General features: G+C 47.0%; 1 protein-coding gene across 2 annotated transcripts in view; it reads right to left on the bottom strand.

Annotated features, from left to right (window-relative positions):
* AFF1 (ALF transcription elongation factor 1) overlaps window positions 1–25,997 on the bottom strand; it is an 811,017-nt gene that overhangs the window by 17,993 nt on the left and 767,027 nt on the right. For both annotated transcript variants that reach the window (XM_069630442.1, XM_069630443.1), the window contains one exon: window positions 20,836–21,065. In XM_069630442.1, coding sequence (XP_069486543.1) covers window positions 20,836–21,065 — 230 coding nt within the window. The remainder of the gene's footprint in view (window positions 1–20,835; window positions 21,066–25,997) is intronic.

Genomic DNA, 25,997 nt, shown 5'->3' with positions numbered 1-25,997 from the left:
GGGGCAGCAGCCCTGGCACCAGCCGAAGGGTAACAGAGGTATTATGAGGCGGTGTCGGCTGAGGTAGAGAAGGCCTTGGCAAGCTCTTTGTTCGAACAAGGACAGTAGCAGTCACAGTTGGATTTCAGCCACCAAGACATGTCCCTTGGCGCAGGTGCAAGAGCCGGGCTTGAGCCGCTTGGAGGGCTAAAGGGCTGCGATGGCCAGCAGGTCGGTGACCCCTGATGAGGCATAGGCAGAGGAGTGGGGTCGGGTTCCCCTTGGCCCCCTTCGTGATCAGAGTAAAAACCTTCTGGCAGGTCTGGGGATCCCAGAGGTGCCAGAGTGAAGAGTGGTGCAGCCTTGGTGGGCCTGGGCAGGAAGTCCAAAGCTGGCGTCATCTTGGCCATTAAATCAGAGCCCCTAGGGAAAGAGGCAATGACTGGAGCCTGCAGAGCAGGAAAAGGTGCCGTTGTTGATGGGACTGCCGTCGGAACCACTGTTGCAGAGGTAAAAGTGACGGTCGTAGACAAACCCCTTCATGTAGCAGCCGAAGGAAGAGCAGTCTTTGCAGACTGGTTTGTTGACGGGCAGTCAGCGACAGTCTTGGTGGATGAAGTAGTCGACGAGGCTAGTGTTGACGATGGTGGAGCCAGTGACATGCCCTTTGATGATTTATTCTTTGATGAAGACCAGTGTTTGGCTGCCGAGGACAGTGATTTCCATGCAGACAGAGGTAACCCACCTGCATGCAGGCTAACAGCTGATGGAGTCGGTGACGGCGAGGCCCCACTCCGAACTGGGTCCTGCAGCCATGTCGACTGTTGACGAGGAAGGCAATGGAGCGTGTGATTTTGCCTGCTTTTGGATCTTCGCCAAGGAAGCATTCTCAAATGACCTCTACCTCTTTTTACTTGAGGGAGCATGCTCTTTGGACCTGCCATTCTTGGAAGAGGCATGACTACGCCTGGAGACCGCGTCAGATGCCTGCCCCTCCTCTATCCACGCCACCAACCTCCGATGGCAGTCCTGCCGTGTCATTGACGAAAAGGATTGGCAAATCAGACATCCGTCCGCATTGTGGTTGGGATGAAGACAGTAAATGTACTTGAGGTGCTGATCCTCAGTGAAGATATTCTTCGGGCCACAGTTTTCACAGGGCCTGAAAAGACTTTTCTTTGTGGTATCCAACATGCTATTCGAGCAAGGCCCAAGCCTAGGCCTGTCATGCCACAAGCTGAAGCACCAACGAAGGACTGAAATGGGTACGTGCTGCCGGTAATCACCTTGTGGCGGTAGACGAAGAGAAAGAATTTTCTCAGAAATAAGCAATCTAAAAGCGATCGATTGAGGAGCGAAGCATGACCCCCCCCCCCCCCAACATGAGACACGTGCAGTAAAAATCTTAAAATGATCACCAGGGGTGGAGTTTAGGAGGAGTGTCATTGGATGGGGCAGTATTACCCAAAGTGACACTGATGGGCTATAGAGGGGAGACACCGTTTTCTTCAGTTTAAAGCTAAACTGCTTTAATTTTACTGAGGATTCGTAGCCTGATGACAGGGAATATTCATGGGCATGTGAATCCATGCAGGACCCCATGCTGAACAAGAGAAGAAAGAATGGGCAGGGAAGAGCGAAGGACTAACCGAGCCCCATCAAAAGATGACAGGAACCAGAGAGAAGCAAAGGCATGAGAAAAAGGAGACTGGTTGCGGGAGCCCAGGAAACTAGAGCAGCATAAACCACAGGATAAAAGGGACCCGGGCAAACCAAGAGAGCTAGACAGAGAGGCCTGTTAGGGGCGTTTTCCTAAAGTTCTCTTGAAGTAAGACTTCATAAAACTATCCCAATGGTATACAGGTCCCCAACTCTTAGTATTAGTCTGTACTCCTCACAGGACATTGGAAGAGTGGCAGAGCAGTCAGGCTCATCATAAGAGGAAGATATGAGCTGTAGGTAAGTACAATGAACCAAGTTAGTAAAGCAGATCAAAGATACACTTACACCAATAAATGTATATTAAAATCTATACATTTATACAATGAATGTTTCAACATGCTTAAATAATTAAACCAACATACATATAAACGCTTTTAGTTAAAGGACTCGAAAAAGGGACACAAGCTGGCAGCATTAAGAGGGAACACCCTGTACACCTCTGTGCACGCCAACACTCTGAAGTGATGTATTGGATAGAGGTAAGCAATACCTTTCTCCCCACAGTACCCTAGGTTAGAAGAAATGTTCATGGCTGGATTCTCCTCGATGCAGCAGCGCTGGACCAGACCTTCGGATTCCTTGGTCTGGTGACCAAAAGCAGGACAATGGATGCAATGTCTCAGCAGCAGCCTCTAGAGAAGACCTGTGGCACAGATTTGCTCAGCTGCTCTGGTCATTCTGCGGTTTTGACACCTTTTCTGCAGCACCAACAAAGAACATGATTCTCCCAGTAAATCTCCTTCAATTCCTGCACTCTGGTGAGGGGACTTGGATGAGTTGGATTGTGTCTCTGAAGGTTCACCTCAGTAAAGACTTGTAGGGATTCGGCCTTGGCAAGACGCTGCACTACGATTGGGTCAGCCGTCTCCTGGTAGTCGCGTCTGCAGCTCTCGAAAGTCACAAGACCCCAGGAGATGGCTCAGATTGTAGTTTGTCTCAGGATTAGTTGTTGCCACCAGTCAATGGGAAGGAGTCGTCTGCTTCAGAGTTCCTCTGTTGCATAGAAAACGGGCTCAGGCTAGAAGTGGTTGCTTCACAGTGTCCCAAAGGGTCTGCAGGTATCTCTGGTCATCTTCGGTTACTTTAGTTTCCATTGGTCGACTTGGCTTTTACCTCAGGTTCCTCACCTTTCATTCAGTTTCAGCACACACTTCTCTGCAAGCTCTCAGCAGTTTACAGAAAGGCGAGGGTGACTGTCAAACAGCTAGACCCCCAGTGGGAGCTGGTTCCATTCAGGTGGACAAAGGGCAGGGGAGTGAACATCTCCTTCCCCCTTGCCCCCACTTCCTGCCTGCCCAGACACACCAGAGCCTAGGTGAGGATATATATATATATATATATATATATACACATATATAAAAACGGACCCACGTGGAGATTCCACACTGGACCCAGAGTTCCAAAAAGACCAACAAAGCTCCAAGCATCCAAAATATTCTTAATTAATTCGATGCCATGGACAGAAAAAAAGGTGAACGATAACGATGCGTTTCGCGGCAAAACTGACCGCTTGATATATTTTTTTTTATTTCATATAGTTTATACAAACTTTTGAAATGTCAAAACAGAAATAAAAATCACAATATACTCACAATAAACCTACAGTAAAATTACATTGTCTTATACTCATGAGAAAATAATACAAAAAACAAAAGGAAGAGTGTCTGGTAGAGGAGAACAATCATATATGCGGCTTGATTTCTGATCAACAATTCTCATTCACTGATAACGTTAGGAGCCACCAACTCTAGCAACAACTGTATCTGTTCCAGAAATTTAATTGTTGCTATCATTAATGATTTGCTCTCGCAGTTGTGTAATTGGCACCACCATTCCTCTTCACAGTACGTTGAATGTTTGTCTATCTCTTTCCTTAAGCATTTCTCTCGTTGTTCGCACAATTTACTGCAGAAAAGGACTAGATGTTTTAAATCTTCGTCACCATTTAAGCAGAATCTGCAGATTGCATTTCTTAAGGAATCATCTGCCAATTTCTAAGAATTTACCTAAAATTCCGTCTCAATATAGTAGAAACTAAGGAAAGTCTTTAAACGTCTCATGGTGCGATGGTCCGATATTTTGAAAGAGAATTTACACTTCTGGCTTCTGTTGGAGTGTTTGTCATAGATTTGTGCATTGATCTTCGCTCGCCAGTCTATCCAGTCAAGCTCCAGCAACTTTCTCTTGACTGCATCCGGGTTGTTCCATAGTGTCTCTTCATCGGTACCCAGCTGGTTTAGGATATCCTTACTTTGTTGTCTCCAATCCAACAGGACCGTTTTCCCTAATAGTTTACCGACAAACATTTTAAAAGGTGCCAAATTTGTATCTTCGTTAGTTTTCCGGAATAAAGCTAGTTTATTCATTATAATTCTGGCATTTAATGTAGAAATCCCAATTTCATACAGGACACAAGCGGTTGGAGTGCTTTGTGGAATCTGGAGGACTTTCTTCCAAAAGTAACCTTCTCATCTAGCCCAGATCTTAGAATCGCATCCGAACATATTTTCAGCTCCGTAAATTAGTACTGGTATAACTTTACTTTGATATCATTTTCTGACTGGGACAAAGGATCATTTTCAATATTTTGTCTGTATGATGCCTTGTGATGTTAATTGCTTCAATTACTTAAAAGTTTCCTCTTCATGGGTTCATCATTTATACTGGAATTAATCACCGTTCCCAAGTATCTTGTATAAGGAACCTTGTTTAGTTTTTGATCCTAGAGCCCAGCTAGACTTGAGCATGCTTGACCTCCTTCCCCTTTTGTTTTCGAGGACTAACATTTCGGATTTTGTTACATTGATTTCAAGACCTAGTTCTTCTGTGAAGGCTTTTAGAGCTGTGAGTTTTCGTTGTTAGCCTATAGGAGTAAGGTCTAAAATGACCATATCATCAGCGTATAATATATGATTGAGATGGTGACCGTTCACCTTTGGTGGAAAAGACTTAACACTTGTTAATGCATCTCCAGCTTCTGATATATAGAAGTTAAAGAGCGTTGCTCCAAGTGGAGAACCTTGCTTCACACCTCTTTCCGTTGTAATCGCGTTTGTTAGATTTCCTGAACTGTCCAATCTAACTTTGATGTGGGTTCCCGAATATAATTCTTTGATGGCTTCAATTAAGCTAGCTACTATTGCAGCCTCTATCCTTTCATTTTACCCACAGCGTTTCGCGATCTATGCCGTCAAATGCATTAGCCATATCTATAAATGCCAAATACACTTTGTCCTGTCCTGATTGCTTCCACCTTCAGCAAATTCAGGATGAGAAGGTTAAGACTGCAGCCCACTCCTTTTATGAATCCAGATTGGCGCTCATCGTAAATTTCCTGTTGATGGATCCATGTTGTCAGTTGGGATAGTAGCAAGCTTGCAAAGACCTTCCCTACCACGTCGAGTAGGGCTATTGGCCGATAATTTGCGAGATTAGTGCGAATACCCTTCTTAAAGATAGGAACTATGATTCCCGATTTCCTAGTTGATGGAATACGTCTTTCTTTAATTATATGTTGGAACAGGATATCGCAGAATTCCGACCACTCTTCAATGTTGTTTTTTAGATCAGCATTAGAGAGGCCATCTGGTCCCGCTGCTCGAGATGCACTGCTTTTTTTAATGCATTTTCGAATATCCTCGCGGTCGATCTTTAAATCCCATGGTTGACTTAGTTGGGGACTCTAGTAGCAAGTGTTTTTCTTTTTTTTTTTTAATAACTTTGTAAAATGAATTTCCCACTCATTTTCTGTTATGTTTGTAAGGACTGCCTTTTCAGGGTGTGTTGACTCATTTATTAATGTCCAGAACCCTCTGCAGTTTTTATGGTTTAGCGCTGATAGCATTGTCTCAGCATCTCTCTGCTCCATTAGTGCTCTACACCAGTTGTAATATCTGTTCTTTTCCTTCTTTATCCGACTCTTGCATTCAGGTTCTTTCAATGCACAGATTCCTCTTATAATATTTCTTAATTCTCTTTTTTTGTGCCACCTCCGGATCGTATTGATGTTTTTGGTGGCTTGGTCTGTTTTGTGAATTCCTATTTTTAGCTTTGTAGATTTCAAACAAATGCTGGTTTTCTATTGAATCCTTTGAGCGGTCGTTATGTTTTGATCTTAGGATATCAGCGATTGCCACAATGTTGTCATTTCTCAAGCGTAGTCTATTGTGACCAGGTTCCACTGCTATTTGATGGTTCCATTGTTTGCGCTGTATTCGATTTTGCTTGTGCCATTCCATAGACAGCACATTATGGTCACTTTTTTTTTTACTTTGAGACTCTGAATGATTTGATTTCTTGCAGTAGGTTTTCAGAAACGAAGATGTAATCTAAAATGGACTTTTGCGAGCCTCTTTGCCAGGTCGTTTTCAGCGGGATGTCTCCCTTTATCGTTCCATTCAACATTACAAGATTTCTGGTTTCCATTTCATCAAGCCAGCCATCACTTTTGCTCTTCTCACCGTTGTTTGCTGATGCTCTTGAATTTTCTCCTTCAATCAATTTCATGTTGAAATCTCCACATAGTATAATTCAAGCATTTTGATCTAGTATTAAGAGGTTATCAATCGTCTCAAATATTTCGTCCTCGAATTTTTGATGAGTTCCTATAGTTGTGTTCCAGCATATATTTAGTAAATAAAAAGTTATCGGCGACAGCAATGTTGGTTCTACTGTTTCTAAGTAGGTCATCTGTAAGTGGGGCGAAATAATGTCTGATGATTTAATTCTTAGCCCACAATTCCTTTCCACAAGGGTCAATTGGCCAGACATCGGACAACCTTTTTTGCCTTGAATTGCTGGATTTATACAGACGTCAAATCCTTCGACGCATGGACTTTTCATCAGCCAGGTTTCTTGTAAGGAACAAGTTACTTACCTGTAACTGTTGTTCTCCAGCATGGGCCTGGCATAGATTCACATGCTCATGAATATTCCCCGTCAGGCTGGGAATCCTCGGTAAAGAAAAAATCAGTATCAGTTTCTGATCTGTCTTGCAATCACTGATCTCTGGGTCATACTGCCCTCAGCCAATGACTGCCCTCTCCCTAAGCCCCGCCTCTGGCAGCCATCCTCAGATTTGGTAGCACACCAAGTGGCAGTATAACCAAGTGAAGAGCCGCAGAGGGGTAGGTGGGAGGGTTTGCATGTGAATCCATGCCAGACCCATGCTGGAGAACAACAGTTACAGGTAAGTAACATGTTCCTTCTCCAGCATGGGGTCTGGCATGGATTCACATGCTCATGAATAAAAGAATACATAGCAGTATACACATGCACAATCACGGGAGGTGGAAACAGGCTCAACATTAAGCAACACAACAACTTAACATTAAGCATCTCTTACCTCCTCACCAAGCTCACCTTAAGCGAACAGGTTGCGCAGCATTGCTTGGCCGACCCTGGACTCCTCCCTGGAGTCCCGATCGATGCAGTAGAATCTTGTGAAGGTGTGCGTCGACCTCCACGTAGCAGCCCTGCAGATGTCCAGCAGGGGCACACCAGACAGGAACGCCGTGGTAGCAGTGATCGCTCTGGTCGAATGGGCTCTCGGACAGCCGGGCAGCGGTCGGTTTGCCAACTGGTGACAATGCATGATGCAGCCGGAGAGCCATCTGGAAATGGAAGTCTTCGAGAGAGCCTTCGCTTGATTCACAGACCCAAAGTTCACAAACAGTTGTGACGTCTTCCGAAAACTCTTCGTGTGGTCCACATAGAACTTCAGCGCTCTAGCTACATCCAGCGAGTGCAAAGTCCTCTCGACCGGCGTCGAAGGCGACGGAAAGAAAACTGCCAACACCAAGGGCTTGTTGAGGCGGAAGTCCGACAGCACCTTGGGCATGAAGGAGGGGTGCGTCCTCAGCACCACCCTTGTGTCATGAAAAGTCAAGTATGGAGGCTTGCAAGATAGGGCCTGAATCCCTCCCACTTGTCGTGCAGAGGTGATGGCCACGAAGAAGGCTGTCTTCCATGACAGGAACTTCAAAGGCGCCGAACGCATCGGCTCGAATGGGGCTCCCATGAGCCTGGTCAGCACCACATTATTAAGCTCCCACGCCGGGGCAGGAGCCTTCACCGGCGGGAATGATCGGAATAGACCCTTCATAAATTCCTTCACCAGGCGATGAGACCACAAGGATGCCCGGCCCGTCCCGTCCCCCCGTCCTGTTATATCGGGAGATGGCAGCCAGATGTATTTTTATGGAGGCGTGAGCCAGTCCAGCCTTGGCCAGCGACAGCAGCTACGGCAGCACTTGAGGGGCCATAATTCGCAGAAGGTTAATATCTGTGCACGGCACCAGACAGAGAACCTCTTCCATTTATGACCGTAACACTTGAGAGTTGAGGACGCCCTGGCCTTTGCAAGAACCTCTTTGCAATCAGCCGGGATATCGTACCCTCCAAACTCTAGTGCTGCAGGAGCCAGGCCTGCAAGTTCAGCGACTGTGGGTCGTGGTGGAGAATGGGGCCTCCTTCTCTGGAGAGGAGATCCGCGTCAGCCGGCAGCCTGACTGGCGGGGACGTTGAAAAGTCCAGAAGGTCCGGGAACCAGATCTGCCTCAGCCATGCCGGTGCAACGAGGATCATCCTGCACCTCTTGAGCTGGTTGATGAGGCGGAGCAGCAACGGCAATGGAGGGAACGCGTATAGAAACAGGCCGTCCCAAGGGAATGAGAAAGCATCGCCCATGCTCCTCGGCTGTGGGAACCTGCTGGCGAACCTCTGGCACTGTTACGCTCACCTGGCTCCCACAGGGGCGTCGGTCGGACTCGGACAGCTGCGGTCTCCACCCACGTGATGCGTAGTGCACCGATGACTGACTGGCTCTGCCCTCCCAATCTTGTCTGCTTAACCCGTAGAAATATTCTCCTGCAAGTGGAGAGATGGATTTAGCCACTTGTGGATTCAAGTGATGGCACCCCCACAGTCCTCCCCAACTAATCACCTCCGAAATGCCCTCACAGCAATCTCACCTTATATTCTTGAAAGATGAGCTCTCCATCCTGCGCAGATTTGCAGGGGCGCGTTGATTCCAGTTACTTCACTGGTTTGAAGGGTCAGGAGAGTTCCGGAGAGTATTAACTCTGAGGTTCCTGGTGAGGACCAGTAAGTATTAAGTTCATAGAGTTCAATATGTCCGATGTTCACGCTTGCTCCCCCCCCCCCCCTTCCTTTCTTGTCTTGCAGCTGGCTCGTGAAAAGATGCTCTTGTGGCAGCTGGTGGCGCTCAGGTAAGAGTCTGCATTACCGGGCACTGTCCGGTAAATGTTGCACGTGGAAAACGTGTTGTTTTGTCTCTCTTTACAGATGCGGCACATGAAAATATGGAGAGTCACAAAAGGATGCCTCCAGTGGTAAAACAGGTAAGTCTATGGTGGTAAGAATTATATTTGTTGGTTCACTCGGCTCACCTTGTGGTCTTCCTTTGTCTCCTAGGTGCTGAAGTTCGACGAAGAAATGATGAGGCAGCGCCGACCCGAAGGATGCTGTGAAGACTAGTGAGTATGGCGCGGCGCTGCAGCTGGAGGTGCGGCACGTGCAGAAATGATGTTCTTTACAGGTCCGGAGACGAGATGGATCCAGAATAAGGTGTGGAATAAAAATAAGTTTGTTTTCTAACCTTGTCCCTTTCTTTCTTCTTTGTTTTAGGAGCTTGGGATTCGAGGCGGGCATGGCAGAAGACTGGATGCCGGGTGCAGGCACGGTGAGCGTTACGCTGCTGGATGCAGAATAACGGGAAGCATGTGTTGCTGGTCAGGCGTGGTTTAAATAGCCTCAAAAGTAATCCCAGGTAAGAAGTCCCTAGAACCACACTGAGTAAAAAAATAGTCCCTTTCAGGCTTCATGTTGGATTGGAGTCATTTGCAGCATGGTCTGTGTGAGGTAAGTAATGACTATGAGCCTGGCGCCTTAGGCGCCAGGACTGAACCCAGATAGCCCCTAGCCGGGGCTGTTGAGGTTTTACTAAATGTCTAGATGCCTGCTCCCGGGGCTGATGGGCTTGGTCCGGATGCCTGGGGGTAGGCATCATGACAGGCACTTGGAGTTTGTCGCCGTCGCGAACAGGTCGATCTGGGGTTTGCCCCATCGTTGGAAGAGTCGATCCACTTGATCCCGGCGCAGTTCCCACTCGTGGCACGAGCGCAGCTCCCTGCTGAGTGAGTCGGTGATGGTGTTTTTTATTCCTGCCAGGTGGAAGGGAACCAGAAACATCCCCTGGGCGACAGTCCAGTGCCACAGTTCCTGGGCCACCGTGGATAGGGCTGGGGATCTGGTGCCCCCCTGCTTCCGTATGTAGAACATCGTGGTGGTGTTGTCGGTGAAGATCCTCACCACTTTGTCCTTGAGGGACGGGAGGAACGACTTGAGCGCCCAGAACACTGCTGTGAGCTCCAGTATGTTGATGTGGAGAGACCTCTCCTCCGGGAGCCAAAGGCCTCTTGCGTGGAGATCTCCGGTGTGGGCCCCCCCCAACCTTCCAGAGAGGTGTCCGTAGTCACCGTCTCCTGAAACGCCGGGGTTTGAAAGTCTGTGCCTGTAGTGAGGTGAGCCCTGGTGCCCCACCATAGGATCGCCCGACGGAACTCATCGAGAGGGATCCTGTCCTCGAAGCAGCCCGTCACCTGAAACCAGCGGGCATCGAGGAACTCCTGTAGCCGACGCATCCGAAGTCTGCAAAGGGGCACAAGGTAGATGCATGAGGACATCATCCCGAGAAGGCGCCGCACCTTGCCCAGGATGGTCTTGGTCCTCTACTCTGAAGGGGAGGCCAATTGCTCCACTGTATCGAGCTTCGCTCCCAGAAACAGTGCTACTTGCGAAGGAACCAGGTGGGATTTGGGGTAGTTGATGGCGAACCCCAGCTCCGTGAGCAACCGGACGGTCCTCGCTATATGTTCCACAGCAAGTTCCCTTCACCTTGCCCGGATTAGCCAGTCGTCCAGGTAGGGGTAGACGTGGATCCCCTGCAGGCGTAGCCGCGCCGCCACTGGTGCCAGGCACTTGGTGAAAACCCTGGGTGCCGACTTTAATCCGAACAGTAGGGCTCTGAAGTGATAGTGGCGTCCCTGAACCACGAACCTGAGGAACTTCCTATGCCTTTTTAGAATGGGGATGTGGAAGTAAGAATCCTCCAGGTCCGACAACGATAGGAAGTTGCCTTCCTCCAGCTGTCCCAGCACGTGCTGGAGGGTGACCATCCTGAATTTCAGCGCCTTGATGTATTTGTTTAACCGACGCAGGTCCAGGATGGGGTGCCAACCGCCTGTCTTCTTTCTGACGAGGAAGTACCTTGAGTACACTCGAGCCCCGGAGTCTCCTGGGGACAAGCTTGATGGCACCTTTCTTGAGCATCGCCTTTACCTCCAACAGCAGTTGAGGGACGTGATTCTCCTTCCTGGCCATGGGAGGAATGCGAGGGCACTTCTTTTGGAATTCCAGCGAGTGCCCGTTGGCCAGGGTGTCCAACACCCAACGATCGGTGGAGATGTACTCCCACACTCTGACGAACTTCGTCAGACGACCTCCCACCGGGGTGCTTCGGTGGGGGCCCCCGACAACCCGGCCGGGTCAGTCTTGCTTGGAAGCGGCCTTGCTGATGACGGCAGGATCCCCCTGGCTTGCCGCGATCTCTGTAGGCCTCCTGGGAAGAGGAGCCAACGCTGGATCCTTTGGAGGCACCCTGTCTGCCCCGGGGCTCCGAAAGGGCCGTCGCTGCTGAAGAACCCCAAGGGCCCGGGCCGTCTCCGAGTCGGTCTTGATGGCCTGTAGAGACTCGTCCACCGCCTTACCAAAAAGGTTGTTGCCGTCGAACGGCATGTCCAACACTCTGGTCTGGACGTCCTGGCGAAAGTCTGTCGCCTTGAGCCATCCTCGTCGTCTGAGGCAAACTCTGTTGCCCAGTTGGCGAAATCCGGTATCGGCAATGTCCGTTGCCACCGTTATGGCGTGATCCGATGCCACCTCGCCCTCCTGCAGAATTTCTAGGGCCCCCGCCCTTTTTCATCAGGCAGGAAATCTATCAGGGGAGCTATCTTGAACCAGCGCTCCCTGTCGTAGTGGGCCACGATCGCTAAGGCACTGGCCGCCTTAATCGTCGTCTCCGCCAACGAGATGACTCGTCATCCCATTGAGTCCAACTTCTTGCCCTCGCTGTCCGGCGGGGAAGTGGAAGTTGAAGCCGCCGCGCGCGCTGCCTTCTTCTTAGCCGCTGCCGAGACGACTGAGTCCGGCGTGGGCTGGGCCCTGAGGCACAAAAGGGCGGCATTGGGGACTCGTACCTCTCCCTCTTGGCAGGTGTCGCGGAAGGGTTCTTGAGGACAGCAAGCCCCTCGTCCCAGATGTCGTCGAGTAAAGGCACCGCGAGGACCGTCTTCCTCTTGGCCTCTCGTCGTTGGTACAGAAACCCCTCCTTTTTCTGTTCAGGGCAGAGATGGAAAAGTTTGGATGCCCTGGTTATGCCGTGGAAAGAGCCAACCTCGTCGGCTGGGGACGCCCGCGGGGCGGGGGGTGGCTGACGACGGGATGTCCGCTGTGTCATCGCCGCCGCCATCGTCCGTCCCGGTCTCTGTCGCCGTACCCTCTCTAGGGTCCGGCGAGGGGGAGGAGGGGTCCACCGGTCTCGCAGGCACGAAGGGCGGAGCGGGGTGGACTCTCCTCCACTTGTTCGGAGGGCTTTCCGATGGGCCTGGTTCTGGCTCCTCCGTCGGGGTGCATGGTAATCTCATCCTTATCTCGGTACATAAGGATTGGATTGCCAACAAAATGGCAGCCGAGCTATCCTGGGGTTCGGGCAATGGCTGCGACGGACGGGATGGCTGCTCCACTGGGCCCTGTTCGTCGTCATCGCCGCTATCTTCGATCACGTCAGAAGGGACCGTCCCCTGGGATTGAACCTTCCTTAACCTCTCGTTGAGGTTTATGAACCTCTCGTTGAGGCCTATGGACCTTTCGTTGAGGCCCTTCTCGGTCTCCACCAGTTCCTCCTCAGAGGCCGATTCCGAGACTAATGGCCACTGGCAACCCCCCCCCCTCTTTTTCAGCCGTGGGCTTCATGGGGGTCTTAGCGATGGGCTGGAAAGAGGATTCCCTCCGCGGCGGCAGGGATACTCTGGGCCCAGAGGCTGTTTCCACTGGCGTAGTCTCAGCCGGCTCTGCCAGGTTCGCAGCGACCACTTCGGTAGAGGCCTTAGCCGGGTGGATCAAAGCCCTCACCACCTTAGGTGCGTCCTGGGCCTTCGCCTTGGGGGGGAGGGGGAGGGCGGCGAGTAGGGAGTGGGTAGGTCAGAGCCTCGCTCCCCCTTCGAGATAGACCGGGTTCGCTCCAGCGGCCTACCCAGGTTCTCGGACTTCCTCTTCCCCGAACCAGAGTGCTGGCTCGTGGTCGAACGTGCCGGGGAAGTAGCGCCCTGCTTGGCAACCGAAGAGCCCGACCTTTCGGCGCTCCCTCTGCCCGCAGACTCGCGGTGCTTGGCTTTCTGTTGGGCCCCCGTCGCCGGGGCGCCCTCAAAGGACTTAGAAGCCCGCACAGACTTCTTCTTCGCCTTCTCACCTGCTGTGCCCTTCTCCAGCCAGGTGGCGAGGCGGGAACGACGATCTTGTTTGGTCCGTTCCGAAAGGTTTTTGCAGAACGCACAGTCCTTCTCCACGTGCGTCTTGTCCTCATGGAGGCAGTAGAGACATCGCAAATGCTCGTCCTCCTTCAAAACGTTATATAATCCACATCCAGGGCAGTTCCTAAACAACTTGGATCCGGGCGTCGAGCTCCCCTTGTCCTGGGCCATGTACGTTGAGGTAGGCCGCAGATCTTCCGGAATCCTCCAAGAAGTGTAAACTCGACAAAAACTTCACCCTTGAGGGGCGTAGAAGAATTCTGAAACGGGTCCCTGTTATCGGAAGTAGAAACCGTGGAGCTTGAGGCTCGATTAAACCGAAAAAATGTGAAATTCTCCTGAAAAAATGTGAAAACGCAGTAAAAAAAACTCAAGAGCTAAACACGAGGACTCCCAACACTTGAGCGTGCGGTAAAAATCTGAGGATGGCTGCCAGAGGTGGGGCTTAGTGCGAGGGCAGTCATTGGCTGGGGGCAGTATGACCCAGTGATCGGTTACTACTAAGAAAGACAGATCAGAAACGAAACTGATACTGATTTTTTTCTTTACCGAGGATTCCCAGCCTGACGACAGGGAATATTCATGAGCATGTGAATCCATGGCAGACCCCATGCTGGAGAAGCATATTAAATCGGCTGTCACTAAAGCTTCTGGAATTGACCTCAATAAATGGGAGAATCATCTCGTATTCCAGGAGGCAAGCACAACTTTATGCAGTTGGCCTTGGCATTAGCTCAGATTCTAAGCATTTAGTGATTTAGCTATCCATAACCAATCATTTCTCTCATCTGTCTTTTGAGATTCTTCAGTTGTTCCCGCAAATTTGTTCTTGAATGAGTCATTCTCCACTGTTATTTTGATATTTTTTTTGCTTTATTTCTTCAATTGAGAACGAAGAGGTGGATTCGGTCTCCACTAATGGGATTTTATCATTAACTTGTGCGTCCGGACTCATTTTCTTCAATGGGAGCTTAATTGCAGTGGGGACATTTCCCTTTTTGATTGAAGCTTTTGGATCCTTGTTTCTGTAGGTCTCCTTATTCTCCAAGGCATTATTTATTATTATTATTTATTATCCACCTCGTATACTTGTTGGTACCCCATATCGAACAGCTGTCTTTCACACATTATAGTTTGTGCATCCTTCTTATCACCAATGTGTATCAGAACAAACTTTTGGTTCATGTCGGCGATGATTTCTACTCGCTCAATCCGCGCGCTTTTCAGTGTTCTCAAGGCAGGAATTGTTTGGAACAGCTGTAGTATGGTATATCTTAAGCGGTGCATCTTTTTCCTGTGCTCAATTCTTTCAACCAAGACTCTATAAGCCTGGGGAGTGGTAAGAGCATTCGTATTTAGTAAGGGCGGATGCCTCTCTTGTTTCTCGAATCTTTTTGACTTTTCACTGTTCACCTCGTTCAGGCTTCTCATGTCTTTTTGTTCATCTTGATTTCCTTCGTTGGCATTATTTCGCCCTGGAGTACTTATGAGAGTTCCTTTATTAATGCTCAACTTGGAGTTCATTTGCTGTGCGATACTCACATTTCTCTTCAAGAGTTTGAAATCTTCGCGATTCTGCCACTGACTCATTTTTATTCAAGTTTTGATGATGGACTTTTGTCGGTGTCGTAGGCCAAGATATTACTCTTTTTTCGATTCTAATCTCTTCTCCATCTTGGACACCCTTTTGTGCGGGGCATTGTGATGGATTCAACTCGTCCATGTTTTTAGATTGGCTCGATTTATCATCGCTCCAATTCTTTTCAGCATCCGAGTTTTCCATATCTATTTCCTCGTCCATCGTACTGCTATAAATTGATAAGTTTAGGAGTTCCTCAGGAAAGTTTTCTTCATCTTCAACCACTAATGGGTCGCTATTCGCTTTTGACTCTTCACCTGGCTTTAAGTTTGATTAATTTTGATCCTTGACATCAGTCTCAGCTTGACTTGTTTTTCTTATTCACTTGCTCCGTTTTATTTACTCTGATGTTGAGAGCTTTAATATTTCTGAAGTTTGCAGTGTTTCTAGAATTTTTGTTCTTTTGTCATACGTTTTTAGACTTTTTTTGCATTTGCCTTGTTTTGTTTCCACGGCATGTTCTTTATTTGTGTTTTCGCGCCCTGGGTGCCCTTTCGGTTTTTCAAATATGTCAAACCACTCACCGTCTGTTCTTTGGCGCTTGAGATGGTAATTTGTTCCCTGGGGACACCGTTCCCTAGTCACTCGTCTTTTGGACAGAGGTCAATTCTTGTGTGACGGTTGATGATTTATTACTTTGTCTTCCAAAACTATCGGATCATCTGGCGACTCCTCAGTTAACCGCAGCTTAGTCGGGGAACAAGGCTCGGCTATAAGATTGATCGGTCACATCTGAGTTAATCATGAATTCTGTGTTTGGGTAATTTTTAGAGTACAAAGATGATTTTGGGCCAGTTTCTCTAGCGGGTTCTCGTTCTTTTTGTAATATAAGGAGTGCTTGTTTTGTCACTTCAGCCAAGAGTCTCTTATATTCAGAGTTGGTCCTTAGTGATTCCTTCAATGCTGTTAATGATATATCGTTGCCCCTTCTTGTCGTAGTGATCTGTGACGTCATTTCAAACAGATCAACCTCTAATTTTGTAATTTTCGAGTTAAGAAGTGCAACCAAAGTTGTTTGATCTTGAAGATTCTTGTTTGGATTTTCATATAGCTTTAGTAAAGAAGCAACAGCTATCGTGGTGGCAGACATCAGAATTGGGGTTAGTTTCGAAATTGTTTTCTCTACAAGGGTAGATGTTACTTGTGCGGAGCCTGAATCACTTTGCCGTCGAGCATTTGGCCCCTGCGGGTTCCTATTTCTGATCTCAGGCGAGCCGTCACCATCATCTGACTCCGATGAGGACATGTGCTCCAGCACTTCATGTGATTTTTTAGGTGTGGAGTCTTCCTCTGTCATGTTATTTTCTGTTAGACTTGTTTTGTTTCTACTTTTGAATCGTTTGATTAGACCACTCGCTTCCTTTTCAGCACTTTCAGCGCATCTCGATCTCTTTTGCGATCCTAGGGTCTCGTCGTTTCTGGTCTCAAATGAAGGAGTCGTTGTTTCTAAGGTCAACATCTCGCGAATATTGTTGTCCTTGTACTGCGACCAGTCGGAGTATGATGTTCTTCCACAAGTGCTCGGTTGCAAGTCTTTGATTGTGCTATTTTAGAATTTAGCTCTGCAAGATCTTTTAGCACTTGGTCTGCAATCGCAGGAGAATCTCTACAACCTGGAGGCTGCAAGTTATTTTGAGCCTCTATTCTCGTTTTCCAAGCTTCTGTATGGGCCCAGATCTCGTCTGTTTCATTATTCATTGAATTTAGTCTTGATGGATCTCTTAGCGACACCAGTCTTTCCTTTACAAGCTGTTCATCATCTCGTATATTCATGTTTCTTTTACTTCCTGTGTCTGGTTTATGCATCTCAGCGACCTTTAGCCATGCCAACAGTTTTAGTGAGGAGCCAGGCCGAGGTAACTTTTCTATATTGCGTGATTACAATGAAAAGCCTGTCGTTGGTAATGCATTCATTACATTTGGGTGGCTCAAGATCTGGTTCTCTGCGGAAGATTTATCACTCTTTAAACAACTAATCAAGCACTTTTCATTATTTCTGGTGCTGGTGTTCACATCACCATTTGTTGGTTGTTCCAATTGTGCCACAGCCCCTTTATTGTAGTATAGAGTCTGTTTGATTAGTTGGAATTTCTGGGTCTGCATGATTTTTACAGAGATCCAACACAATGTCCAGCATATTATCATCATCATAACGGGCCAGATTCTCTGTCATTTTTGCCTGCCTAAGAGAAGCAGGGGCAGACAAGAGATTTCCGGACATCTGGGAGCTATGTATCATTGCCAAGCAAGTGAGTTCAGAAGGACGTACTGAATGCCCTGGGTCGCACTGTTCTCCCGCTTCAGCTTCCATCACCCTGAGGGGCTCACGGCCCGTTTGTTTGGGTGCATGCACAGTTTCGCCGCCACCGCTTCCACCTCCTCCCCCTCCCCTTCTCGCTTTCACTCGCACGCTCACCTTCTCTAGACTCGTCGCCTTCCTCGTTGCTGCTCGCGACTGTCTGCCTGCATCCCTGCAATACAGCGGCCGCTCTCGAGTTTTGGCGCAAGCCAGAGGCAGCAGGAGGAGCAGCAGGAGCGTACACGGAGTCGCGGCGAGGTTAACGTCAGAGGGCGTTTTCATTTCCATACGAGCCGTGTTCTCAGGTAAATCACTCGTTCGATTGTTTGAGTGTAATGGCGCTGTGGAATCGTCTGTTGCAGCTTTTGCTAGCCCGCGTTTAACTTGAGTGCAGGTTTTTGACTGATTTCCAGTTCTCATTTTGGGGGCTAAGTGTGTAATTCCCTGTAATTCACAATGTGAATCACGAGGACTCACAGGGGCTCACCCAGAGAAAAAAAGAAAGAAAACGCTCACTGCAGCCACAGAGCCCACAGGGAACACAGGAAACACTCCTGCACACTCTGCTACGCTCTGCGTAGCTGTGAGGTTCTTAAAGGTTAGCTCCTCCTTCAGGTTAGCAGCAATGGCAAACAGACTGTCCAGTAGGTAACAGGAAACACTCCTGCACAAAAAAAAAAACTCCCCCCGTCCCCACCCAGAATGGTAGAAAGGCTGACAAAGAACCTTGCTAGAAATAGCAAAAAAAGGAAGGTGCCACTATATAGGTGACCCTATTGTGCACAACCGAGGCTGTGACTACAGCCTGCACTATAAAAATAGCACACTAGTTGGTAGAAGTCCACTGCCACCAGCCATAACTGGAGGGTTGTCTATGTGACTCGAAAGTCACAGGAGAGGAGTGAAGGGGAATGCCAAGTATCTCAGTGGCACTCCAAATAAGGTTGTGAGTGTCAATCTCTCTGAATATAAAGTTTTAGGAGAGATACCAAGTATCTCTTTCATTGAGACCAGTAGAAAGTAAGGATACAAATGAATCTCAAAGGAAAACCCCATGAGTTCCCACCAAGACTGCCCATGAGGAGCTGTGCCCTGCAAAAGTAAAATACAGATGCATTAAAAGAGATATGGAGGAAAGTAGACTCCATAGAAAAAGTAAAACACAGAACAGAGTTCGAAAAAAAGGTAGAGCTCATAAGAATAAATGAGTGAAAAAGGCTCCACTCATTCAGGATATAAAGAAAAAGGTCCAGGAGTCCAGCAAAAAGTGCTGGGGGGTCTCACTAGGAGAGGGGATGAAGCATACAAATGATCAATCTCCCTAACAGGGTCATAGGAACCCTAAATAACAGTGTGATATAGGGTCAGGGAAACACAAAGAAGCCAGAGGGACAGGGATAAGCAGAGTGAAAATCAGATCTCACGTGAGCACGAAGTCACCCAACAGTTGGTTGAAGTGGGGAGAGATTGTCCAAGTTGGTACAGAGGGATCATGCAAATATCCCTCCAACTATATACATTTGGATAATTTGTGTTTCCAGGAACTTGAGATTTTTTGTTCGATCTTTGGGGAACTTTGAGAAAGTTTTTGATAAACGGACGAGAACCGTTTTCTTTTAATAGAATTGCTATTTACTCCTAACCATTGGATCCAAATCCAGAGGGGTGTCCTTCAACAACCAGAGATACCTTTGTGAAGAACCAAGAGTGCAGGGCACTCAACCCATTTTCTTTTACATTTTGTAGGGCTAGTTTAGTGGATAGGTTTTGGAATGAGGACTACATTTTTATTTAGACTATAGAGAAGCACCTTAGTTTAGTTAGGAACGGAACTCCCTTTTAGTAATAGGGTCAGTGGGGCGGTTTCTTTTCATTTAAATAAAACTACGTTGCAAAAAGGTCATCTGGTATGTGTCTTTCTGGCTCGTCACAAGTGGCAGATATTCATCCCCAAATAGTCATCAGTGCAGCTGAAAATCATGTGTGTTCACTAATGTTTTAGTCATCCTTTACAGCCTAAACAGCCTTTACCTCGGAATACCAGAATACCTCCTGAGGAAACTGCAACGGATCCAAAATGCAGCAGCAAGACTACTCCTCAAACTATCCAGAAGAGACCACATCACTCCAGCCCTAAAAACACTACACTGGCTCCCAGTAAAACATCACATTACCTTCAAAACAATGTTCATAACGCACAGGGCAATCAGCGCACAAGGAGCAGAATTTCTACAAAAGAAAATAATCTACAAACCAGCAAGACCCCTCCGATCAAGCAATGAAATCCGCCTGGAACTCAAACCATACCTTAAGAAAAAACTTGGAGGCACCTCCTTCTACCACTTAGCCGCAAAAACCTGGAACAACATCCCAAAAGAAATAAACACTGAAGATGACCTAAATTTCAGGAAATCACTAAAAACCTGGCTCTTCAACGCCACAGACTAAATCTGGAAACCAGAAAAAGGAAAAATGGATGACTAAAGGAAACCGGAAAGGACACGGACATCCACGACCCGGGAGGGTAGCTCCCACGGCACCTGGACGGGTGACACCGGACAGACTGGCACACAGGCGGCATGCACGGAGACTGAGTCAACTACCCCAGACAATCCCACCAACACTTTTACCCGCCCCATACTTATCAGCAGGTACCACAATGGTGTGGAATTGTTGAGATACTGGAAATCACCACACTACCTGAGAGGTTGACATTGGCAGGTGCAATACCCACAAGAGTATGAAGGGAGGATAAGGGGAGCTATGAGAGAGCATGTTAGAGGTGGGGGCCAGAGGAGTAAGGGACCTTTAGGCCAGTCGGACCCGGATCAGGGCAGAGCCGCATCAGGGGAGACTACGCAAGCCGAGCGCCTCAACCAGGATAGAGACACAAACTAACCAACCCTACTAACACATTTCCCTTTCCACATACACCTCTCAAACTCCAAACCAAACAACCAAAACCTACAGCACAACAAACCGCACAAACTTCACTACATTGCAACAACAAAACAAAAAAAACACAGTCTTGCACAACAGTACACGACGACTACTGGCCGCAAACACCCCAGGCCCAGCCAACGGACCCACCGGGCTGAGGCCGCCAACAGCATATCACTGCTCGCTTGCGCTTTTCCTGCTTCACCCCACTAACTCAACCTCCCCTCCTCTCCTCTTTCAGAGCCTTCAGAGCACCAGGGGACCACTCCGGTGGTGATAGTGCGCGGTACAAATGTCCTTCAACATTAACATCAATGAAAACCACCCTGCTCTTAAAGTGGATCACAAAATCAGAGTAAAGTACTGATTGAACAGACAAAGCTCTCTTGCCAATATTTAAGCTGGAAAGTTAGATAAGAGATTTCTAGTCCTACTGATAGGAAATTAAATCTGAATATTGCATGAACTTGTAGGTTTACTTACTGATATCAACCTGTCCTTGCACTGCGGTACTTGCGAGTTTCAGCATTGACAGATAAGTTTGAATATCTCTTATATACATTTTCTCCACACAAAGATCCATTAAAAGACATGAGTATTTCAAAACCAAGAAGTAATAAAAAAAAAAAAAAAAAAAATCACATTACCTTTATTTTTCTTGACTAATTTGTCAGCCTTTTCCCAGATTTCATAAGCATGAACAAAATAAGATGTGATGTTGACGTAGGAAGAAGCAATTTGGTGGATCATATGGGGAATGCTGACTGAATTGTTGTTTACGCCGCTGTTTGTGTTGCTGGCATTGGACCCTGGTTGGGACCCTGCAGAACTAGCAGGGGAGGGGGTGGGAGAAAGTGGGGATGGCGTCCCTGTGCTTCTACAGAAACAAAAGAAATGAGAAAAATCCATTTAAGTCTCCAAACATGTATTTCATTATGTGCAAGAGCTGAGATCTTGTGATCAAAAATGGAAGAATTCCTGCATCAAAATGACTAATCAGGAAATGAAGATCAAGAGATGAAGGCACATCTCGTAACTTAGTGCTGCATTGGCCAATGGCAAGAATGAACATGTGAACAAAAGTATGGCCAGTTACTAATGTCTGCTCACAAGAAGTCAACATTACTTCTGGCTATTCCCAGAGGTCCTGCAGACATATCCATTTTTACTTTACATATTTTCAGAAAAACATCAGCACTCTGAGACCAATTAATAGAAGATTAGTCACGGAATAAATGCTTCATATCAAAGCACAGCCTTATACACTGGCAAAGGGGAAATTGTGCAACAATTCAGAAATTAAATGGGGTACAGACAAATAATGCATAGTTTGGATTTAAGTAGCTGATAACGGTTTAAGTGCTACAGGCACATTTCGCCAATTGTAAAATTATATTTTTAAAATAAGATTACCACAGATCTGACAGTGCCACACAATCTAGGATGTTTCCATTGCCTGCCAAACGTACATGTAACACATGCACTTCATGAATGCATTATTGCAAAACTTTACAAGGGAATCTTTTGTTACAAATTATTAACACCACCATCACAAGCGTGTAATACAAACATACTTGCATAACGTTACTGAACAGTATGAAAACAAAGGCGGCTACCAATGAAAATCTTTTTAAATGTAAACATTTATGAAACTCTTTAGTGATGTTCCGCTTTCGTATAATGACCTCTCCTGGAATGTGCTTGCGGTGGCTACAGGAAGATAGGACGACTTCTACTAAGCAAATCTGACACAAACTACAATGTTATTTCTTTCTCAGTGTTTTGTTTTCCTCAGACTGCAGAGGTTGTGAGCTGGCAGGAAACCGTCTATGCCATTCATCCACGTTTTGTTGCAGCACAATGCATTATTAACCATGTGACAAAGCAAACATTCTTTCAATCATGAAGTTACATATATATTTTTTATAATTTTCACCACACATCTAACTGTGCAATGATACATGGAGATGCTTTCAGATTCCCCTGGTATTTCACAGCTGCATAGTATGCTAGAGGATAGTAGCAGCAGATAAAATGTGACTATTTTATAACAGAAATTGCAAATTGTATGCAAGTGGTCATGACATGCTGCTTATGGGTACTGTGAGGAGCCAGGAATGAGGCTTAGACAGAGAGCTCATAGTTTTGGCTATAAAGTTTTATTCAAAATAAAAGGGGGTTGGAAAATGCCTTGCTGCCCTAGTCTAAGAGGAGTTTCCCTACCTCAACCAAAACTGAGGGTCTGTCTGATGGCAAGATGTCCAAAGCAAAATGTCCTGTGGCTCCGAAATACTATTCTGATCATCACATTCTAAAATTAACACTAAGGTGAAAAGGGCAATGTCTTTGGACTTGAAGATGCACAAATGTTCAAAAGAAAGATGCAACACCAAAGCAAAAGGTCCCAATGGATAAAGGTCACAGTTCAAGAGGATTGCTTCCTTTGCATGGATTTATCTTCAATATACTTTAAACTCTTAAGGATAGGAGTCTTTCTTGGACTTCCCTGGCCAAAACAGCATGTATGCAAAACAACTTGGATGCAAGTCCCATCTTTGTAGGATACCCGGTATACTCCCCTGCCAGGTTGATTCTCCACTTGATTGTAACTCTTTACTCAGTGTCTTGGCTCTGCCTCATGTTTTCTCCTACCATTACCTTATGTCATTCACTTTACAAACTTGCAAATTTGACTTTAAATGGTGTACTCTCCTGCCAGGGCTTTTTCATGTGTTTCACATTGATGATAGATATATATATATATATATCTTGCATTCATCCGGTTATTCCCAGTTTGGAAATATTGGGTTTCATATTCCCTTTTGTGTGTTTCATTTACTCTTATTTGTCTTTGGTAAGGTTGCTGAAGCGCCCCATGTCCCAGCTTCCCTGCTGAGGACACACCAGCATTCTGTGGCGTTCTTCGGCTCTCTCGTGGTAAATGCGAAGCAGTGCTTCGGCATCCCGTTCCCACTTCCCGAATTCGCTTGGCGGCTTCTGCGTCCTTCGCGGCTTATGCTTGCCTGCTGTGTGTTTCTCTGTGTTTGGGTTGGCGTGGACACCGCTCTCCAGTTTCTGTAATTGACAGAAATTCTTCCCTATTCATTCCTTGCCTCTACGCAGCGGACCGGCTCCTGCTGTGCAGGCTGGCTCCACAGGCTTCTCTGCCACATAGTATCGGTACTAAGAGGGCAAAGCTTTCTCAGGCAGCGTCTGTGCCCTGCAAGCAGATTAGGGTTTTTGAATGCCACTGCACCTATTATGCCCTTGCAACAACTAGAGCGTGTCTTGTGCTTCTCGCCTTTACTGATCCTCATTAGTCCATTTAGCTTTCTCGTCGAAGTACTTTCAAATTCATGGAAATGGTAGTCAGTTCCTGGTAATTTATGTATAGAAGATTGGAAGGTATTCTCAGCAGCTTCCATGGGATGTTGAAGCGAGCCATGACAATGCCATTAAGGGATGGTGAATGGAAGGGGTATCCCTAAACGGAAAAGAGGCATACCATCTCTCATCTGGCAAAATACCCCTGCCTCCATGAGGGTCTCTTCCCCTACACCCCACTTCCGTGATCCTCCCTCAAATATCCACCCCCAGAGTTAGGATCAGAAAACCTCTGCCTCACCTTGGCCACATGACTGAAGATTCACCCCATGGCAGCAGTAACAATATTGACAGGTTAATCACAGTACGTTTGGCACATACAATGAGTAAGTAGTACTACTGGGTCTGGGCATTTACAATGTTCACATCTGTAGTGAAATGAGAAGTATGCAGTGCAGGTAGGGAAGGGGCTAACGGAGCAGCACTTCTACATGCAGCAAGGGCAAAAAGAGCAGAATCCATCAGTCATCCTATAGTGACAATATGGCACCGTTGGAGCAAGCCAACACGAGAGTGCCTAAATAGGCAGTACTGGCATACATTGGCACAGCCAGCACAAATGTGCACTCTTACAGCTGTAATACTGGCATTGTTAGGCACTGCCATCCAGCATGTATTCATGAATCTGGCAATGACAAGGTCTTTTCAGAAGCAAAAGTAGCATGTGGGTTTTCTTAAAGTGGCAATGAACAAGTTACTTTACCTGGTAACGTTCTTTCGATGGGATGTTCCTCCGACGTAAGGTAAGAAATTCCGTAGAGGGGCAAGCTGGGAGGGTGTGATGTGGAATATGTCGGAGGAACATCCCATCGAAAGAACGTTACCAGGTAAGAAAGTACCTTGTTCTTTGAAGGGATTGTGTCCTCTGACGTATTCCACATCTATGACAGACTCCCAAAGCAGTACCAACGTATGGAGGTGGGAAAAGAATTTAGAATTGTCGAATTTTAGAATGCCCAATTAAATTGCAGAATAGAGGACCGCCTTGCCAAAGGAAACATCTTGCCCATGGATAGAGTCCAGGGAGTAGTGTTTTTTTTTCAATATTTTTTATTAATTTTCAACATGTGAATGCATTGTTAACAATCATACAAACAATACATTTTCATTATATTCAAATCTAGACCCTCCCATCCCCAACAAACCTCAGTATTTCACATACTTAGCTATAAATAACAATACTTAACTCAGTATATAGTATATGTCCTGAGTTGATGAACAGGGGGTAACGAAAGAAAAAGGAGGAGAGGAAAAAAGGAGAAGGAAGAGAGAATTAACTAAAGAAAAAAAAAGGAAGGTTTACAAAGTTAAATTCATTGGGTCAGTTGCATCTCACTTATCAGTTCATAAACCCGAGTTAAATGAGTCATTGTTTCGTATCAAAAGCTCATAAGCATGACTGTCATAGACCTGCATCTCCTAGCAAAAGTGCACAAGTACGAGTCTAAAAAACAACCACAATTAAACTAGGAGTTCATAAAGTGCTTCAGGAGCTGCGGTTGGAAGAACATATGTTCTCTGTCAGAGACCAAGTCTAAGAAGGGGCGCCAGATTTTCGGAAACCTCGAGAGCTTTCCTTCCAATATGGCCGTGAGTTTTTCCAAACCAAACAGCTCCCATGTTTTATCCACCAATAGGCTATTTGTGGGTCTTCTATCGTTTTCCAGAACCAGGCTCTGGTGATGCGGGCTGCAACAAGTGTGGAATCAAAGTCATTTATGTCCTGACATAGGGAAGGTTCCATTGTCCGATACATCCCCCAGTAAGAGTACCCTCGGGTCCATAGGGAGCAGGTAGCCCGTGATTTCCTTAATTCTTGACCGCACCTCCAGCCAATATGATTGAATAACCGGACAGTGCCACCACATATGAGCCATATCACCCCGCTCACCACACCCATGCCAACACGTGTCTGGGTATTCTGGATTGAGTGGAATCTGCTGGGGGGGGGGGGGTAAATACCATCGGAAGCAGACTTTGATAGTGCTCTCTTTTACGAGTGCACATCGGGAACTGGTCTGAGTTCTATGCCAAATCCGCTGCCAGGATTCATGGCCGGATGTCCCTGTTAGTAAGCCAGTGGCGTAACTGTATATATCGAAAACGTTCCGTCTCTGGGAGGACAAATCTTTTACATTCCTGGAAGGTCAGGGGTTCCTGGTTAACATACAAATCTCTTAGGCGTAAGGGTTCGTCCTGGCTCCAAACTCGGTATGTTGTGGGTGTGAACCCTGGGTGAAAGCTGGGTGATGGGGGACAACGGCCCCAGCCCCAATGGGATACCCCTCTGCGAACGCGCTTTATCCAAGCTCTGCAGTGTGGAAAAGGTGGTTGGAAGTATAGGCCCCTATAGCTACGTGCCTCTTTCTGAAGAAATGGGAGGTAGGCCAACGGGAGTGAGGCAACCGCTTGCTCAATCTCTAGC

Source organism: Ambystoma mexicanum, chromosome 6q (genome assembly GCF_040938575.1).
Source record: "Ambystoma mexicanum isolate Mex_15411 chromosome 6q, UKY_AmexF1_1, whole genome shotgun sequence".
Taxonomy (NCBI): domain Eukaryota; kingdom Metazoa; phylum Chordata; class Amphibia; order Caudata; family Ambystomatidae; genus Ambystoma; species Ambystoma mexicanum.
The sequence above is the reverse complement of the archived record's forward strand: the minus strand, read 5'-3'. Positions and strand labels throughout refer to the sequence as shown.